At 39.4% G+C, this 21447-nt stretch overlaps 1 protein-coding gene across 7 annotated transcripts in view; it reads left to right on the top strand.

The window, feature by feature from the left end:
• NCOA7 (nuclear receptor coactivator 7) overlaps nucleotides 1–21447 on the top strand; it is a 132302-nt gene that overhangs the window by 101086 nt on the left and 9769 nt on the right. For 4 of the 7 annotated variants that reach the window (XM_034765731.1, XM_034765733.1, XM_034765734.1 and 1 more), the window contains 4 exons: nucleotides 806–1851; nucleotides 2933–3101; nucleotides 14090–14237; nucleotides 21277–21402. In XM_034765731.1, coding sequence (XP_034621622.1) covers nucleotides 806–1851; nucleotides 2933–3101; nucleotides 14090–14237; nucleotides 21277–21402 — 1489 coding nt within the window. Of the gene's footprint in view, nucleotides 1–805; nucleotides 1852–2932; nucleotides 3102–14089; nucleotides 14238–15682; nucleotides 15991–21276; nucleotides 21403–21447 lie in introns of those variants that run through there. The other 3 variants (XM_034765736.1, XM_034765735.1, XM_034765737.1) reach the window with 2 other exon arrangements.

Genomic DNA, 21447 nt, shown 5'->3' with positions numbered 1-21447 from the left:
ATCTTCATGGGAAAATATATAAGCTTTCATTATCTGTTCTCAGGCTCTTTAAACTTGACCTATGTGAATAACAAAGTAAATTAAGATCTTGAGCTATATGTCCATATTTTGCCAAGATTTTCCTACTTTCAGGCTCTTTGATGGGTTGCTCCACCCATCCCTAAAGTTTTTAGGGAAATCCTGCGGTCAAATGATCAATTTTAGCATTGGGGGAATAACAAGTAACTTTAAGCTTTTTAGGGCATTTACAGCTCTAAAGTTGTGTAAGTGCTTAAAAAATGTAAAGGTTCTCTCTGTGGTTTTCTGTACTTTCAATAATTAACTTCTACCAGTTAAAGAAGCAGGAATGCTGCAAGAGTCCGGAGCATTGTCCCAGACATACCACTCCTCTTTTATAAAGGATGAGAAGTAACAGAATAAACAGGGCTAGATCCTTAGCTGGTGCAAATCAGTGCAGGTCCTTTGACTTCAGTAAAGCAATGCCATTTTACACTAGCTGGCCTTATTTTTGTATTATTGAATACCTGATAACGCATACCATGTTAGTTACATATGTACCATTTCTTCCCCCATAAGATATACGCTGCAGAATTACTCCTCTTTTAAAAGTTATACTTCCCACAGTTTCTTCATTTTGATACCATATATTTCAGCTGGCTTACATTTTATTTTCAAGGAAGCCATTTTTGGTTTGGTTTTGTTGTTTAAAATCATTTTCACATATTTAAGTTGTTTTCTTTGCCATTTTGTTTCGTTTCCATTTTGTTTTTAACATCCCACATACATCCACCATTTTTCCTGACAGTGACATTCCAAAGGATCTTTGTCCTTTGTACAGGCCAGGAGAGTGGGAAGACCTTTCCTCTGAGAAAGATATCAACCCTTTCAGCAAATTCAAGTCCCTGAGCAAGGAGAAGAGGCAGCAAAATGGGGATGATTCCAAATCAATAAAGCCTTTGGACAAGGAGAAATCTGCAGATTTTGAACTTCTTAAGCCTTCTGACAGCACTGTTTCAATGGAATCTAAGTCATTGGAACCTCCCAATGACATGGCCTCCGCTGAAGCATCTGAAAGGTCCGCTGTAGGGGCACATACCAAGGAATCTTCTGGGGAAAAAGCTGCTTCAGACTCCAAAACCAAAGAATGTTCCCTTATAGGAGGAGGAGATGATGACTTCATTGAACTCCAAGAGACTGCATCTCTTACAAGTACCAGATTAGACAGAAAAGATGCAGTAACAGAAGGTTTTTCTTTTGATCCCAAGGAGTTGGGGGAATCCAGATCACAAGTAACCAAATCTGTTTCAGAAGTCCAGGACCTACTGGCATTTGATTCCTTGGTCACAAAGAATGATGTTGAACCCAAAGCTGATATAGACTCAGAATCATGTGAGAAGCAAGATGTCATGCCAGAAGTAAACAAGTGTGCCAGTTCCCCGACAGGTAAGATGGAGACTACACTGGACACTCAAAAGGAGCTAGATAAAAACAAACTTATTGAGTTTTACCTCAGTAAAGATAAAGATGGGTCACAGTCTTCTGAAAAGCTACATAAGGCTGGAAACGGTGATGGTGAAAACAATAAAGCAACAGGCGTAGACCTCACACTTAGCTGTTCAGAGTTCCAAGTTAACAAACTTCTTACAGTTAAAAGTGGGGATTCAAGCTGCATTGAAAGGAAAGAGCCTTCACTGGAAGTCCGTTTGGCTGCAGTGGAGGAAAAGGATCTTAAAGAGTCTTTGAAGTCGTCATCAGTACCATCTCTGGACAAGGTGTGTCAAGAAACACAGTTGGACAATAATTCAGAAATCAGACTGTGGCTGTTACAGAGAATTCAAGTACCAATTGAAGGTAGGTCTCTGTCTGTTCTTATTCTGTTAACTGTGGGAGCTGGGCAGCATCAGTTCAGTGCTCACTAGGATGATCTTCCTATTTATTTCCTTTTCAGTGTAGTTTGGTATCTTACAATATAAACCTTCAGGTGATAACTTGACCGTACAAATTCTCAATCCAGAAGTAATATAGGAGAAAAAGGATCCCATCTAATAGTTTGGGCTACTGAGTTTGACGGATGGCTAGTGTGCCTTGTCCATGTTTAGTAACTATTTTTCGTAACATTTTAGCAATAAGGGCAATAAAATGTCATCTATGTATAGTGTTGACTGTGACACACAGTGGCTGAAAGATTTACTATTATTTTGCTATGTACTGACATGATCTGCAGTTCCATTGAAGACTGCCAATGTACTTCTAATGTGTAAAAATCCAGAGTGGTATACACCGACATAATGACTCTAAAGTGTGAGTGAGTGTGTGTGTGTGTGTGTGCGTGTGCAGGCGTGCACATGTTTATACTGTTTCTTAGTCCTTTTTGTGCTGCTGGACCACCCAAGATGTGCTGCTGAGCAGGAGTATAAGCACAGTCTTGCTGAGTCACCATTCTGTTTGTTCTGCTATTCTGTGAATATAGATGAAATATAGCAGCACGTTGGAAAATGTGGAATTCTCTTGAACCCAAGCCAAACTGACCTCCAGTTTACACAGCATGTGTGAGGTGTTTCTTTTTTCAAGTCTAAGGGCTTGATTCTCCCTTAAAACCAGGGTAATAAACTCCATTTACTTCAGTGGAGAAATCCTTGATTTACACCAGAGTAGGTAAGAGGAGAATCATAGTCTAGGTCACAAATTGTGTCGGCGGGTGGTGGGGTGGGGTGGGGGGATTTAAATCTCTCCTTTTGGAAAAGGTCTGTGTGCCACTAACAGTTCCTGGGCATCTGTCTTTGGAAAAGGTGGCCTTTGGGCCTTCCCAGGGTGAATGTGGTAAACTCTGTGTATTGAATATTCCTTCCCAGAAGGAGATTGATCTTTGTGTCTGTATCTAAGCTACGAGTACTGTACTGGAAGCCTATCATTCCTTTTGTTTCTGATTCAGATATGCTTCCTTCAAAAGAGGAGAAAAGCAAGACCCCTCCAATGTTCCTGTGTATCAAAGTGGGCAAGCCCATGAGAAAGTCCTTTGTTACTCAAAGCACCACCATGACACAGCAGTATGGTAAAAGGAGAAAGCAGCCGGAGTACTGGTTTGCTGTTCCTCGGGAAAGGTAGGCTGCAGTACATGATACAAAACACATTTGTCTCTTCATTAATTATCAATCACATCAACAATTTTAGAGGCAAATCCTGACACCCCGTATCTCACACCAAAGTTTGTCCAAGAGCCCAAATGCAGCAGGAATGCTAGGAGGTAAAGAGTCTGTGTGGTGTTCTTGAGGATGCAGGGGAAGTGTATGGGGTGAAGAGGGATTGGAAGCGCAAAGGAAAGCCTACTCCTCCTTAGCAGCATGTGAGCAGAGAGGTGTTTGGGAGGTGGGGATGAAGAAGTGACTGTCAAAGAAGTTCAGTTATTTCCGCTTCCATTGTTTAGAAGAGTATAAATTGTAATAAATAATGTTCAACAAAGGAGGGTTGGATTCCTGCGCACAGGAATTACAGATCGATTTTTTTTTTTTTTCACTGAGCTGTTGTTTCTTGTATCCTGAACTGAAGGAGACCGCTGTGAAAAGAACAATTTACTCTGCTGGAAGGATATATTGTGTATAGTAGTTGAATAATTTCTTGCTTAAACTTATTCTAAGAGCCATAGAATAAGTTCCAGAGACTTCATTAGAGCATCATGATTCAATTGAATTTCTAGCCTGTTAAAATATTTATTCCATTGGAATTTGTAGCTTGTAAAGATAGTCATGTGGCTGCTGTAGAGAAATTCTGTCAAATGTGGGCATTTCAAAGGGTATTGCTTCCTTCAGAGCCCAAGAGTACAATACTTAGGTCTGCATTTCAATGCGGTTATGTAATAATGGCATCTTCTTACTCACATCTGTTTCCAGTTTGTATTTGGAGACTGATGGTCTGTCAAATGCTTTAGAAGGTGGCCAGTGTCGTCGTACTGAAGTTTTGTTAGCAGCGTGGAGCCAACACAATTATGTGAGAGTGAGCTGGATCTATTCAGGCTTACACGTGGAATTTTTTAAGTTCCAATTTCAAACTCTGCCTGACAATTCCATTTGAGCAGTTCCACGTTATGTAATTGTCAGAGTATGGATGGAAGTCAATGGGGCTTCTTTGGTGTAAATTAGGGCAGAATTGGGTTTGCAGGATCTCTAACACTACAATGATGTACAGGCCAAAAGGAAGCCTGTGTGTGGTTTTGTGTGTGTGTGTGTGTGTGTGTGTGTGTGTGTGTGGTTGTGTTCTCCCCCTCCCCCTGCTCCTTCCCAGATTGAGTTTGTGGGGTTGGCACATCACAAAATTATCTTCTTACACAGCAAGTTAGCTTAGTTTGCTAGTAGGTCAGTGAGCAGCAATAAATCCAGAACCCCGCAATGCCAATTATTTTAAAGGTCATTTTTCAAAGTAAATCACCCGTTAAGCCATGCTCTTGATTTTTCTCCTTTTTGGCAGATGTGGACCCGTTTGCTAAAACTGCTTACCTGCATTTCACTGTACCAGTAACATCTAGCTTTCACGGATGGACAAAAGAGCATAACTGGCTGTATTTGCTCATCAAACTTGATGAAATAAGGCTTTAATGCAGTCAGTTACCTAAAGTCTCATTTCATATTGCTAAATGATCTTTGCAATGGTAGGGCTTTTTCAGACTTATGTTTTGAGAGGGCTTTTTTCCAGCTGCTGCCACTTTTGACATGCAACCTTCCTACCCTCTTCCTCCCATCGCCTCCAGCATTTGTATTGCTATAATGGACTCACATAATATGTAGAGCTCCTCAGTTAGTTCTATTGATTATCCAAAAATTAAGGAGAGAGAATTATCCCACTGTTGCAAATATCAGTCAGGGGTTTTAAGCTGTAGTCAGTTTTTAAAAATCATATTTTCCTAATCTTCCAATAGTTTCAGAATACAAAAAACAAAGATAAAATTAGCTATGTCTGATCCCCGGGTGCATTTTAGAAAGGAGTTAGTTAAGCAGAGCAGTGGTGTGGAACTTGCTGACTCAGAGATAAAGGTTTAATCCAGCTGGAATGTTGGTAGTAGTTAAATTTATAGTGGTTTGAGCTGTAGTTGAAGATAGCCAGTGAATAAAAAGCTATGTGCAGAACCCAGTACTTGCTTCCAGTGGGGTCACAAAATTGTAGATTAAGAAAATTCTAGATTAAAATGTGAGCCAGCACTTCAGAGTTTGAGTGATACTGTAACTTAGTGCAAGGCCAGTATTGCTTTTTAGGTGGTGTATCTAATTTAATGTTGTATAAAAAATGCTAAAGGTCTTTCTCTGGGTGCTTATTCTGTGCTCAAGGATAAATCTGAAATATATATTAACCTTAGTCATGCTTGGAAAAATAACTTGCCTACTTCTCATTGAGGAGTAGAAAATTCTTCTGGTGAGTGAAGTGGCCATGTATAATTTAAGCTATTTTTTTTTTAAAACTAATTTTCTAGCCCTTGTGATTACAAAGAAATCATTCTAAATGTGAACTGCTGCCACGGAGTCTGCAGGCTGACAGCTCCAATACCTCTGCTGCTGGTCTTAACTTTGTCAAAGAGCCTCACAGTGAAATCAACCAGACTGGTGACTTTCAGAGCTGCTATTCAAAACCTTGAAAGTTTTTCACTGCTGTCCATAATCAGGTCTGTTTCGGTGTGCTATTCCCTGGGAAAAGCTGTGAACAGCAGACCATGTAGGGCTGTTTTTTTTTTTTTCCATAGATCAAAAAAAAGCGTTGTCTAGTTATAAAACTTCAGGTGCTGATGAAATTATTCATTCCAAATGTACCAAAAAAAAACACCTCAACCTGTATAGGCTCAATAGCCACATATAAACCCTCTCAACCTGCCACCAATGAAACCAAATTCTCCCCCATGCAACTCAGTCATAGTAACCCAGGGGTGGCCAACCTGAGCCTGAGAAAGAGCCAGAATTTACCAAGGTACATTGCCAAAGAGCCACAGAAATATATCAGCTGCCCCCCATCAGCTTCCCCCCAACTCTCCCAGTGCCTCCCAACCACTGGCAGCCCTGCCGCAGCACCTCCCCCTTCCTCCCTGCACCTCCCAATCAGCTGTTTCGAGGCATGCAGGAGGCTCTGGGGAGGACGAGCCAGGGCACGGCAGGCTCAGGGGAGGGAGCAGGAAGGGGTGTAGTGGTGGCAGGGTCTATGGCAGAGCCAGGGGTTGAGCAGGGAGCACCCCTCAGCACATTGGAAAGTTGGCACCTGTAGCTCCAATCCCGGAGTCGGTGCCTATACAAGGAGCCGCATATTAACTTCTGAAGAACCGCATGTGGCTCCGGAGCCACAGGTTGGCCACCCCTGTAGTAACCTGTGTGACATCTTAGTGTATCTTTGTTTTATTCATTAAGACTTTAAAAAAAAAAAAAATGTAGCCAGAATGTGGTGAAATCAGGATCCATGCTCCCCGTCATTCTGTCTAGTTAAATTCCCCCATAGTTTCAACTTTGATGAGTTCACCCCATCCTAAACTTTCATGTAGTGTTGCTGTATGCTGTTAAAACACTGCTGTAATTAGCCCACAGGTGACTGCATTTCAGTGCTGGAGAGATAGTGGGAACTTAAACTGCCCCTCCTGGTGTAGTACTTGCTGTGTGCATTCATAGTGCAGGCACCCAGGTCTTTCAGTCTGGTACGTTTCATGAGTGCTAAAGTCACATGAAAAAAATTACTTCATGATTTTTAAATTTGGTATCATACCATTGTATACCTGTCTGAATTGATCTGTTTTTCAATGTTTTCTGTAATCTACCTGAAACATCAGTAGTGGAGGCACAAAAAATTTTATTCCTTAGTTTTAACTGTTTTAATAGCTTTTAATACAACTTTTTTTAAAAAAATGTGTAGAACCCAGTATTTGCTTCCTGTGGGGTCACAAAACTGTAACAAATCATGTATCCACCTTGTCTTCTGTCTTAATTCTTCTACTGGATTCCTTCTCGTGCAATACATGACTTACAAGTTACAGAAAGTCCCAAAAATACGTCTCCCTATTATCCTTGATGATGTAGTTGAGTTAATCGGTGACTCCAAGGCTGCTCTTTTGATTGCAAAATCGCAGCAGTCCTTGTCTCTAGCACGTAACTGGAAGATGTAATCATTAAAGAAGTCTCAGCTGAAAAAGGTGCACTACATAAGGGGACTTCTTGCGCTGCTAACTGGCAGAGTAGCTCTAATGCTTTTGGACAGTGACTGAGAGTAACTAATTCGCTTGCTGGTAGACCTGACAATGGGTGTTGCTTACAGCGTTGGAGAGTAAGTATAAGTGGGCTTGTATTGTATGGTTTTATATTTCTCTGGAACTAAGTGAATCTGTAGAATTACATTTCTGAATGATTCTCAATTGTTGTTGAGGATATTAGACTGTTTGTTGAGCTACTCTTAAAATTATTTCTTTAAAGGCATTAAGAGGAAAAATATCTAGTGCTGGAAAGTAAACACAACTGTAGAATGTTTTTTAGTTTAAGGTATGTATGGAAAGTGGTGAAAAAACAATGATGCACAGATTAAGGAAGACTAGTATGAAATGATTCAAGGTGAAACACACTATTCAATAATTTCTTCATTTTTGTTTTAAATTCTGCTTTGCAGGGACTGAAGTGCACATATCAGGCTTGAATCCAGAACTGCCAAATATACACTTACAAATTCAAAACACACATGTGCATGCTATTTTAATTTTTTTTCTAATTACTACAGTATTCAGAGTAGTGTCCATATTAAAAAGTAAACCTTGTTAGCTACCTGCAGTAGCTTTTCATCAGGCAAATGTATGGATTTATTTTTTTGCCTTGGTATCAGCATCCAGGAATCAGGCTCGCTCTCATTGGCACTCACTTGTTATGTTTGGTGCAGACAGTAGCTTCAGGAAAGAAAGGTGGTAGGGTTTTGGTGCTCGATGAATATGGGCAATTTCTGTTTCCAACACAGTTATTTTAAAAGATGAGATTCTGGCTGGTTTGTCTTTTGTTCCAGGGAACCCTGGCTGTAAACAAACTGACATTCTGTCAGTTGAGAGGAGATTAGTGGTTTTAAAGTTGGATCTCTTGCAAGAAATTTCTTGCAAGTTGAATTCCATTCTAGCTAGCAAGGGTCTAGAATCATAACATGGTCCTATGTCAAATATACCAGGACTGTACATCATGGGTGGTGTGACAGGGATCCATTTGGATTTTGACATGATTCTGGACATTAGTGCTAGGGCCATCTGGAGAGGCTGACCCAAAATTTCCCTCCCTTTCCTATTGTTCATATGATTAATGGAGCAGACTAGATAAAGTTAAGGATTGGACTCCTTGGGTGATCCCAGCACTGATGTCCAGTGTCCTTTGGAACTCCAGATAGGTAAGATACAATAGGTTTGCAATGTGTTCTAGTTATGCAGCCAGTGGGTGCCTTGGATGTTCACTTTCATATACCCTTTATAGATTCTAAAGCCAGAAAGGACCACTGTGCTAGTCTAGCCTGACTTCCTATATAACACAAGCCATGAGACTTCCCTGAATGAACTCGTGTTTGAACTGGAGAATATCTTCAAGGAAAACATCCAATCTTGATTTTAAAATTTCCAATAATGGAGAATCCACCACAGCCCTTGGAAAGTCCTTCCAATGATTGATTATCATCACTGTTACTTATTTTATATTTTAACTTATTTCTAGTCTGAATTTATCTATAAACCTATGCTGATTCGCATTAATTAAATTACCCTCCTTTATTAATCGAGTCCCATATCAGCCATTCCATTATTTTTCCCAGGATTGAAGTCAGGGATATTACGTGGGTTGTCCTGTTTCCCCCCCCTTTTAAATATTGGCACAACATAAGCTTTTCTTCCAGTTTTCTGGAACTTCCCCAGTGTTCCAAGACCTTTTAAAAAGTAGAAGACTACTCAGGCAGCTCTTTTAAAACTCTTGGATGCAAGTTATCTGGACCTCTTGATTTAAAGATGTCTAACTTCAGTAGCTACTGTGTAACATGCCCTTAAGTTACTTATGTAGAGTTATTTAATCACCCTCATATGATATGAAAACATTTAGCTTTTTTCCCAAATACAGAACACACATATTTTTTAATACTTTTGCTGCATTATTAGTGACAGTTCTTACATAATGGACCAGTTCCATTGTAAGGATTCCTTTCGTTTCTGTATACTTTTAAAATACCTCTCCTTATTGTACTTAACTCTGCTGGCCATGGATTTTGTCTTGTGTCCTTTTGCTTCCCTATCAATTTCCTACAGTTTCTCACCTCTAATGTATGTTCACTGCTATCAGTTTCCCTTTTTTTCCATTTGTTATATATTATTTAGTTTTACTGCTGAGTTCAGTTCCCCGCTAAGCAAGGGTATGGGTTAGGGGGGTTGGTTTGGTTTTTTTTGTTTAACCAGCATAGCCTTCTTTCTCGGGTTTTTTGCTTTTGGCCCATCTAGTAAAACATTCTTGAACAGTTCCCAATTATCACTAACATTTTTCTGTTCTTTCTCCTAGCTGATCTGACTTACAATTTTCATCTTTGTGAAATGGCCCTTGTAAAGCACTAAGTATATATATTACTGGTTGGGACTTTCTCTGTACACATAACAAATGTAATCCAGTCTCAGTTGCATGCATCTAGGCAACCCTTAACTTTTAGTTCTGTGATCATGTCCTCTTTATCTGCAAAATTAGGTCTACGATAGGATTTCCCCATGTTGGATGCCACACTTTTAGAGTTAGGAAATTGTCAGTTACAGTATAATTTTTAGAAAGTAAGGACTGGGAATTCCTCCATTTTGACATTTATAATGCACTGAAGCAGAGGTGATGTGTTGTATATCACTTCTTCAGTTACCTTCAAAAGGTACATCATTTCATCCTTTGAACAACTGACCTTTTCTTGTAGTGACCGCCTAATACAAGGACCTTGCTTTGAAAAGCAGATGACTGAATTAGGAGTAAATTAGGTGCAGCCTTGTACTGAATTAGGCAGTAAAACTGGCCTTAGTCAAAATAATAATTAAAAAAAATAAAAAACCTCTCCAAAGTTGCCTGCCTCTTAAATAGGTCAGTGATGCAAAACTTTTCTTGCACCGTGGGTTGCACACCTTACCATTAGTACAAGGGCTGCACCTAATTTACATTAAATGTACATGGGATTTGAGCGAATGCTAACCACACAGTTTTATAAGTAGACAGTGCTGTAAGCATACATAGTAGTTTTTCAGTACATGCACAGTATAATGTTTTAAGAAACTGGTATTAATGGCTCATACTGGTTCTCTCAGTCCTTCCTCTTGTCTGGCTTTGTTTTTGAGGTTGTCACATACATTATAGAATCTGGTTTGGGTCTACAATGTGTGGATTTGTTTAGCTCTGTCATAGAATTTTTTGTTTTTTTCCACAAACATAAATACTTTCAAACATGCTTTCACAACAGTAGCTCTCTGCATATCAGTTCCTTCACAGGGATTGGTAGAAATTTAGCTAGCTTCCCAAACTTTGGATCAGAGTATTGCACATCAGACATGTCTAGCTCAACTGTGACTGTTTTCTACAGGTTAAGCTAAAAATGAGTCTGTAAGCAACTTGGACATTTTGTTGTCCCTTTAGAAATTTTAAAACTGTTGATCAAATGAATGTGAAAACTTTCTGATCCATTCAGCATAGGGATCATTGTCACATTCCTATTTCTTGAGCAAGTCAGGAAGTGGGAAAGATCATTCTGCTGAAGTTGTCCATGGGGAAAAATCTTGCAACTAGAAATAAAAGCCATATCTCCTCCACCATTATGACAGCCACAAGCTCCTCTCCACAGCTTGATATTTTTATAAGCATGCAGATTTTGTTAGCTGTTTGAGTTAGTCAAGTGGCTTCAGATTTTCAGAGAGTAGAGTCCTCAATAGCTAGAGAATAAGGCTTCCATAAGCTCCCCTAGCTGATTACGGTTGATCAGCCCCAGATTTGCCCAGCCTGTGTAGTGCACATAACTTTTATTTCCCACCCCCTTTTTGCATCTCTAATTTCTGTTATCCAACCACTTTGGAGACGCACATTAGCTAAATAGTTCTGCTATGGTGATGAGCAGTGAAATAGTTAATAATGGACATTTTAAATTGCCGTTAAACTTCAGAGTTAAACTCCCCTCCACACACACACCCCCCACCCTACTTACCTGTCCCAATGCATTGCAAACCTCTCTGGGCTACTGTTACAGGCTGTCCACAGACTTGGACTTGGATTTGGCCTTGCCTTTGGAATGTTGTTCTTTGCAACCATAGTCACTTTTTACAAAATTTTAAAATGAGAACTTAAATTCAGTAAAAACAGAAGGTCCTCCAGTGGAACATGGATTTGTGCAGCTGGTGTCTATGCTGACGGGGGAACAAGAGAGGAGTAAGCTTGTTCCCCCTCTTGAGATAGGGAAAGGAAGTGTCTGTGATGTAGCAAAAACCCCACCTCTCATTCTGCTTGGGGGTGTGGGGAGTTGCAGCCAAATCTCTGGGTCCAAAGTGAGCCAGTGGCCCAAGATGTAGCTGAGATCTGGGAGAGCATTTGCAGCCAACTATTGGTGTCCCTTTTGTAGGTATAATTTTTTGGTTAATCCCCAACTAGCATTTTGTGTTTAATCTGTCTAGAATTTGGGGGTTGATAATTTTAGTGATTAAGGGCTAGATTCTGACCAGTGTAATTCCATTGTCTTAAATGGAGTTACTCTGGATTTACACAGGAGTAGCCATCAGCAGAATTTGACTCTTAAGAAAATGTCTACACTGCAATTAAACACCCCTGGCTGATCCTGGTCAGCTGGCTCAGGCAGTGGGATTATAAAACTGCAGTGTAGAAGTTAAGGCTGGAGCCCAGGCTCTGGGAGCCTCCCCCCTCGCAGGGTCTCAAGGCTTGGCTCTGAGACCCCACAAGGGGGGAGGATCCCTGAGCCCAGGCTCCAGCCTGAACCCAAACATCTACACTGCAGTTTATAGCCCTGCAACCTAAGCCCCTGCGTCAATTGACCCACCCCAACCACCGGTGTTTTATTGCAGTGTTTGTGCTTTAGGAGGAAATGAATGATGTTGCTTATTTGGTGTTTTATAAAAACGTTCAAGAGCAGTCATGCATACATCATAAATCCTAAAATGATTTGTACTGTAGAAAGAATCTTCTAGGTAGGCTTGGATGGATTAGATTTGTATTGGTAAATGTTGATAAAATTGATTTCACTATAGACACAAATTGAAAAAAAAATTCCTTTTGATGATGATTGAAATTTATAGCTAGGCAAAGTAAGACTGTGTTGGGGGAAAAACAGTGATTTAGACTATTTAATTAGGCTTGTTACAAATGGATTAGCAAGTGATTAGTAAAAAACAAGAATTTATTGATTTTAAGGATATTTACTTTGTATATTTTTGACATGTGATGTTAACTGTTAATGCACAAATTGTCTATAAAACTGGAAAGTTTTTAATCTCAATATCTGTCAGACAATAATTGTCTGATAGCTCTGCAACTGTGAAATTTCAGTTGATTAAAAATAAAAAGCTGAAAAGTAAACATCAATATCTGTCAAAATAATATGTATGAAGTGCATGTACATCTGAATGTACTAATGAATCTCATGCCCACCCGTTACACATTTTAAGTGGTTAGCAGGTAACGGTTTAAAGATCTGACACACCGATACAGATTTTCGTTTTCTTTCCATTTTAGAGTATGTTTCAGAACAGCAGGAAGTAATCAAGTTTTAAGAAAACAAAAGCAGGAGAAAAGCATGAAATTGAGTGTATGCACTGCAAATGGTGTGGCCCAATTATTAAATGTAAATATTTATAGGGCTCATAGCACTAAGTCTACAACAGTAAATTGTTTGTTCTAATGAAAATTTTTAATTGGGGATTAGAAAGCTATTGTTTTCTTAAACTCAGAGGTGGCATTGAGTTTTGAGTTCTGTTTTAGTTCTGTAGCAAACCATATTGAATTCCATTCATTAAAGCATTAATCTACTGAATACTTTTTCCCCTCTGTCCTTCCGTCCACAAAAATATACTCCAGTATTTACCCAGAAGAATTATTAATATTTTTTTCACCAATTTTCACCTGTTTTTGTTGTTGTAGTAATAACTTCTGATAAATTCCCAGGAAAAAGGTAATGAAATAAGGTCCTTCATCTTTGGTTTTTATCTGTCTGTCAAGGAGTAATCAAGATTGCTGGTAAAATAACTTGCTAGTTGACAATATTCCTATGTAGTATAATTATTTATAACTTCATAGGTATGGTCTCTAGTTAGTACTTTTAATTTTCATCGATAGGTATAGGCCTCTGGGAAGTGGCGCATCTACTGACAGGAAAGTATTAGTGAGAGGGTGTATTCTAATTGCACAATTTCTAGCACTATCACAACAAAATAATTTTGGTGTAAATAGGTCACTGATGCTCATTTTTATACACTGCAATAACTTTTTAAGGTGTGTTTAATAAATAGCAAAGGAAGACGGTGATGAGCTAGCTCTCTACCTACCTGGGGATGTTGTTATACTGTCAGTTTCAGAAAACCAGCAATAACTGAACATTTCCATTGTGATAAAAGGAGGAGGGACAGTGGTGGTGTTAAGTCTTTCTAATGAAAAAAATAATGCTATAGCTCCACCATAAGTAAGGAGCTTGATGTGGGAATTATTGGGTGAAAAGTTCTTTGGCCTGTGTTTTACATAGGAGGTCATACTGAATGATCATAATGATTGATTCCTTCTGGCCTTAAATTCTGTGAATAAAGAAGACTGGGAGGTGGAAGTTCTATCTTTGACTCTGACGCACAAGTTTTGTGTAAACTTGGGCAAGCCACTTGGTTTCTCTCTGCCTCCGTTTCCTCATGTGTAAAATAAGGGAAAAACACAAAGGTGACGTGAGCTGAAATTTTAAAATGCTGTAAGGAGCTGTAGCTGTGCAATGCATTAATTTGAGTGTGAAAATATATAGACAAAAACTTGAATTGTTGTTCATTCTTTGCCATTGAGTGAAATTTGCATACCATATGTCAATTCTGTGGAAAACTGAATACCATGTCTTCTCTTGTTTTGTTTCACAGGGTAGATCATCTGTATACATTTTTTGTTCAATGGTCACCAGAAGTATATGGAAAAGATGCCAAAGAGCAAGGTTTTGTAGTGGTGGAAAAGGAAGAGCTTGATATGATAGACAACTTCTTCAGTGAGCCATCAACTAAAAGCTGGGAGGTAAGTGCCTTCTATTTTTCAGAGATTCAAGAATGATACAGGGAATGTGCATCATCCACTGAGAATCTAAATACACACTCTCTCTTAATTTTTCTAACATTCTGGTACTTTTTTTACTGATAGGACTCTTACTCCTTGTATTATGGTGTCCTCAGGCTTTGTGGCTGTCCAACATACCTACTCTCATCCCTACTGCTCTCCTTTCCCATCATCCTCTAGTGGTCAAGTAGTGGCCAAGCAAGGAACTTTCTAATTCCAGCAGAATCAATAGACTGTATAATAGTTGCAGTAAGTATTTGCATAACAAGTTTTTAAACCATACCTGTGGAGGTGGCAGGTAAACAAACCGGCCCTGCCCGGTAGGGTGCTTACCCTGGCAGGGGCATGCCAAAGGTTGCCAATCCCTGCATTAGATATTCAATTCAATGATTCCATAGAGTTTAAAATCATCAAATGTTGGTGTAGACCCGTTTATAAGCTGACCCCCCACTCTTTGATGTGTCATTTTTTTACCAAAAATATTTGGCTTATGAACAAGTATATATGGTAAGTTTCACTGTGCAGTTGTTAGTTCAAGCACATGATGTGTAAGTAGATGTGATGGGGAGGGATAATAAACCCAAGGACAGAGAGAGAGAGAGAAAGGTTGAGGGAAGCTGAAGAGAGGAAGAAAAGATGATGGAATAACTTAGACCTTCTCTTCGCTGGCAAGTTTCTGTGCAGTAAAGCAGCTTTCTGTGCAGTAACTCCCGAGGTGTGTACACTATGCCAAGCCACTTAGTGTGCAAAAATTGCGCAGTTGCAGTGCTGTAAAAAAACCACCTCGATGAGAGGTGTACAGCTTTCTGCACCAGGGCTACAGCGCCGCGGTGCCAGTGTAGAGACACTGGTCAATTACAGTCTGTTCTTGCCTCTGGTCATCGGTTTGAACTCTACTGCCCTGCCCTGCCCTCAGGTGACCAACCATGAGCCACACCCCTTATATTCCTTGGGGAATTTTGAAAGTCCCCTTCCTTTTTGCTCAGTGACACATGTAGTGGTCTCAGCACATCTTTCCAAGTGACCATGCCTGCTCCACACACCAGGCAATCCCTCGCTTGGAGCAATTCCGAGCTGCTGGACCTCATCAGCTTTTGGGGAGAGGAGGCTGTCCAGTCCCAGCCACGCTCCAGCCATAGGAATTATGGTACCTACGGACAGATTTCATGATGAATGACAGAAAGGGGCCATGACTGGGACACTCTGCAGTACAGGGTCAAAGTGAAGGAGCTGCAGAATGCCTACCACAAGGCACAGGAGACAAACCGCTGCTCCTGTCATGCTGAACTCTCATTGTTCTATTTTAAATATGTGCTGGTGGCAATAAGGAAATAGCTGGAAATGGTTCCAAAGGTTTCCTCCCTCCCCCCCCAAAAAAAAAAAAAAAACCTTTAAAGCTTTTACATATGAAGGTGAATCTACCAGGCAATGGCTTTGAGTGAAGCCCTAATTTGGTCATAATCCTTTGTGAAACTTATGCTTGATGTTGGGGAAACAGAAAGTAAGACTGTACCAGGGAAGTATATAAGCAATGTTATCACAGCGTGTCAGAAGCAGTAGCTGCCTTGTCTAGCGTGTAAGAAACAGCTTTGGCAGTACAGAAGAGAAGTTTGATACAGTGAAAATAAATTCTATAACAATGAGAGTGCGAAAAATACCTTTGGATATTCGGATTGTTTACTGTGTCAGACCTGACCAGGAGCCTTTTGTGCAGGTACGTTGGATGGCATACAGTGCTGTGGTGCTGTGTTCTATCTCTGCACCAATAAACTAAAATGCATTTTAACTGGGTATTTTTGCACGCAGGGGCTTGCTTCTTTGTTCCTAAAAATAGCAGTACTTAAAAACCTTCTTGCAGTTCAGCTCTCTGTGGGGTTTTTAATGTTTATGCTACCTGAACTGACCTGTAAATGGTTGGTAATGCAGACCTCTTCATTGCTATTTTGGTCTGACTACAGCAGGGGTAGGCAACCTATGGCACGCGTGCTGAAGGCAGCACGTGAGCTGATTTTCAGTGGCACTCACACTGCCCGGGTCCTGGCCACCGGTCCGGGGGGCTCTGCATTTTAATTTAATTTTAAATGAAGCTTCTTAAACATTTAAAAAACCTTATTTACTTACTTTACATACAACAATAGTTTAGTTATATATTATAGAAAGAGACCTTCTAAAAATGTTAAAATGTATTACTGGCACGTGAAACCTTAAATTAAGTGAATAAATGAAGACTTGGCACACCACTTCTGAAAGTTGTCGACCCCTGGACTACAGCATTGAGATATTTAATTCATCTGGTGTGATGCAAGTAGGTGAACTTTTGGTGAGTTTGTCTTCATTGAATGCCTTTTTGTTTTAACTTCTTAAGAACTGGATTTCTGTCCCTTTTTTGGGTGGTAGGAGGGGCTTGACTTTTATTCTTGACTGATAGGAATTGATGATGGACTTGTTAAGAAGAAACATATCTGCCGTTGCTTGCCTCTGCAAATTCATTTATACATCACTACAAACATATTTGGCCAGTAGACTTGGTATAAGTTCTTTCTTTTTGAAACCTGGAGGCATTATGAAAGCTTAGTGGGGGAGGGGGTGGTTGTTTTGATTACAGTGGGGGGGAGCGGAGTCACTCATAAAATATTCAAAAATTAAAAGGTAAAAAAGTACCGGTTCCAGGGAGACCACAGTTAATGAGAAGAGAGGAAAAAGCAGAAAATTCACATCCCTTAAACCAGTTGCTCTCAACCTTTCAAGACTACTGTATCCCTTTCAGGAGTCTGATTTGTCTTCCACACCCCCAAGTTTCACCTCACTTAAAAACTACTTACAAAATCAGACATAAAAATACAAAAGTATCACAGCAAACTATTACTGAAAAATTGCTTCCATGATCAGTTTGACCATATAATTATAAATCAATTGGAATTAGGGTTGTCGATTAATCGCAGTTAACTCACGCGATTAACTAAAAAAAAATTAACTGTGATTTAAAAAAAAAATAATCGTGATTAATCACATTGTTAAACAAGAGAATACCAACTGAAATTTATTAAATATTTTTGGATGTTTTTCTACATTTTCAAATATATTGATTGCTATTACAACACAGAATACAAAGTGTACAGTGCTCACTCTTTATATTTTTCATTACAAATATTTGCACTGTAAAAATGGCAAAAGAAATAGTATTTTTCAATTCACCTCATACAAGTACTGTAGTGCAATCTCTTTATGGTGAAAGTGTAACTTACAAATGTAGATTTTTTTTATTTAATTTTTTTGTTACATAACTGCACTCAAATAAAACAATGTAAAACTTCAGAGCCTACAAGTCCTACTTCTTGTTCAGCCAATTGCTAAGACAAACAAGTTTGTTTACATTTACGGGAGATACTGCTTACTGCATCTTATTTACAATGTCACCTGAAAGTGAGAACAGGGATTCGCATGGTACTTTTGTAGCCAGTGTTGCAAGGTATTTATGTGCCAGATATGCTAAATATTCATATGCCCCTTCATGCTTCGGTCACCATTCCAGAGGACATGCTGACGATGCTTGATTTAAAAAAAATAAAATAAAAAAAAAAAAAAAGTTAATTAAATGTGTGACTGAACTCCTGGGTGGCTGGGGGGGAATTGTATGTCCCCTGCTCTGTTTTATCCGCATTCTGCCATATATTTCATGTTATAGCAGTCTTGGATGATGACCCAGCACATGTTCATTTTAAGAACACTTTCACAGCAGATTTGACAAAAGGCAAAGAAGGTACCAATGTGAGATTTCTCAGGATAGCTACAGCACTCAACCCAAGGTTTAAGAATCTGAAGTGCCTTCCAAAATCTGAGAGAGAGGAGTTGTGGAGAATGCTGCTAGGAATCTTAAATGAGCAACACTTGGATGTGGAAACTACAGAACCCGAACCCACCAAAAAAAAAAAAATCAAAATCAACCTTCTACTGGTGGCATCTGACTCAGATGATGAAAATGAACATGCATTGGTCCTCACTGCTTTGGATCGTTGTCGAGCAGAACCTGTCATCAGCATGGATGCATATCCTCTGGAATAGTGGTGGAAGCATGAAAGGACATATGAATCTTTAGCGCATCTGCCACGTAAATATCTTGTGACACCAGCTATAACAATACCATGTGAACGCCTGTTCTCACTTTCAAGTGACATTGTAAACAAGAAGCGGACAGCATTACTTCCCATAAATATAAGCAAACTTGTTTGTCTGAGCGATTGGCTGAACAAGGAGGAGGACTGAGTGGACTTGTAGGCGCTAAAGTTTTACATTGTTTTATTTTTGAATACAGTTATTTTTTGTATATGAACTTAGAAATGTAGAATTAACTTTCATTATAAAGAGATTTCTCTACTGTACTTGTATTAGGTGAACTGAAAAATACTATTTTTTTGTTTTTTTACAGAGCAAATATTTGTAATAAAAATAAATATAAATAGAATACAAAGTGTACAGTGCTCAATGTTGTAATTGAAATCAATATATTTGAAAATATAGAAAACATCCAAAATATTTAAGTAAATGGTATTCTATTATTGTTTAACAGTGTGATTAATCGCGATTAATTTATTTAATTGCTTGACAGCCCTAATTAGAATATAAATATTGTACTTATATTTCAGTGTATAGTGTGTGTATAGAGCAGTATAAACAAGTCATTGTATGAAATTTTAGTTTGTACAGTAGAACCTCAGAGTTACGAACACCTCGGAAATGGAGGTTGTTCATATATCTGAAATGTTCTGTAACTTTCAACAAAATGTTACAGACTTCAGCCACGAGGGAGTTGAGGTTGCAGCTGCAGGGTGGGGGGAGATCAAGGCTTGGGACGGGAGGGGCCCTCAGGGCCTCTGCCCCATGGGAGCACCAGGGCTCAGGGCTTTAGATCTGGGAGGAGCGCTGGGGCTCGGGGCAGATAGCTGACCCAGCAGCTTCTACCTGTGGCTAAAGTAGGAGGAGAGGGCTTCTTGGAAATTCTTGGCAGCTTCTGCAAATTACAACAGCTTTTGTAATTGATGCTGGAGGGGAATGGCTTTGCATAGCACTGTAAAGATAGCCTAAAGCTGCACTTATGAGTTGGCTGCAGAGCACCCAGCACAAAGATTAGGGCCATTATTCCAGGTCATCAGAGTGGGAATTGTAGGCTAATAAGTTTGTATATAGAGAGAGTGGGTTTAGATAACTGATAAATTTGAAGCCAGACTCTGCCGTCAGTTCTCACTAAAGTTATAGCCTTACTGGAACAGGCAATGACCTTAATGGAGTTCTGGGGGCATGGCATTTTCCTTCTAACTATAGAAAGAACATTTGAATCCAAATCTGACTAATGAGTCTTTATGTGGATCAATGTTGTTTTTAAAGTTGTAGCACACTCAGATTTAAAAACTATCAGTAACCCATCCCTCTCCACATTTCCAAAGAATTATTGGATAGTTTTTCAACTGAAAATGTATTTTAAAAAAATCATACCATGAGACCTTTGACCTTGGAATAAATTCTTAAAATTTCTTGAAATAAGCATCAGTTTCCCAAAATGACTATTTTATAGACAAGAAAGAATTTACATTAGTAATAATTTGGGACTAAATACTTGACTGAGCATATAGTTTCATTGAGAGCTTGCCTATATGATTCAGCTTTCAGAGTACGTGCTTTTCTTCCAGGTTTTGCTCAAATGTAACTTTCTTTTTGGTTCTTTGGTGTGGTGTTTTATTTCAGTTCATATAAATAAATGTTTATTAATGAGCAAGAAAGGGCTGTTGTTAGTTTAGCAATAATGGAAAGTAAAACGTAACAAAAAGTTCAGTGGCACCTTGTAGACTAACAGACGTATTGGAGCATAAGCTTTCATGGGTGAACACCCACTTCGTCAGATGCATGTGTTCACCCATGAAAGCTTATGCTCCAATATGTCTGTTAGTCTATAAGGTGCCACAGGACTTTTTGTCACTTTTTACAGATCCAGACTAACACGGCTACCCCTCTGATGCTTGAATAATGGGAAGTGAAACTTAAAGCCTTATTTATACTACTGCTATGCATTAGCATCTGAGAAGAGTTTACTGCGCTTGACTAACTGCAGGAAGGAAAACGAAGAAGCTTCTGTGTCCTCCATATTTAAAAGAACATCTGAAGCCCCGTGGCCCAGATGCGCATTGTGCCTCTCAGGAGGAGGTGGCCTTTGCACTCCTTTGATGTTGGACTAAGTATGTACCAGGCCAGTTCCCCAACATAGCTTAGTTATTTCACCAGCTAATGGCCCCAAGGGGTTAATACAGCAACAAGGAATTGTCAAGCCATAAGGAAGACATGTCCTGTGCTACCCATAGAATAAGAATATATGAACTGCAATACTTAGATGGACTAGTGGTCTGACACAGTATCTTGTCTTTTGACTGTGACTGTACCAGAGCTTCAGGGAGAGTGTACAGATCAGGGCAATTTTGGAGTGATCCACCCCATCTTCCAGTTTCTGGCAGTCAGAGTGTAGGGTTGCCTCGGGCAAGAGGTTGTATCCCTGACCATCTTGGTTAATTTCCATTGGTGGACCTATCCTCCATGAATTTATTCAGTTCTCTTTTTTTTTTTAAACTCGGTTATACTTTTGGCCATCACAAAAATCCCATGGCAATGAGTTCCACAGATTAATTGTGGTGAATGAAAAAAGTACTTCTCTTGTTTGTATTAAATCTGCTGCCTATTTAATTTCATCAGGTGACCCCTGATTTTTGTATTGTGGGACAGGGTCAACAACACTTCTTTATTCAATATGTAACATTGTCCCTGGGGTATCCCCTTACGCTGGCGTGGTCCTGCATATGTAGGATATACTAGCTTTCTGGAGCTGCTTCACAGTGTACAAGATCTGGGCCTGGTACTAATTTAACTCCATTAGTCTAATTCACTCTTTCAGGTTTAAAGTTAATGAAAACTCAAGAAATTGACTCAAATTTATAATACTTGTGTCCTCTTGTCTCAGATTATCACTGTAGAAGAGGCAAAACGTCGAAAGAGCATTTGCAGTTACTATGAGGAAGATGACGGTGATTCTTTACCTATCCTAAAGCACCACAGCGCGCTCCTAGAGAATATGCACATAGAACAGGTATAATTAGTAATGGAGTTTTGGTTTACTCCCTTCCCCACATTC

The sequence above is a fragment of the Trachemys scripta genome, chromosome 3, assembly GCF_013100865.1.
Source record: "Trachemys scripta elegans isolate TJP31775 chromosome 3, CAS_Tse_1.0, whole genome shotgun sequence".
NCBI lineage: Eukaryota > Metazoa > Chordata > Testudines > Emydidae > Trachemys > Trachemys scripta.
This window is presented reverse-complemented; position numbering and strand designations above follow the sequence as displayed.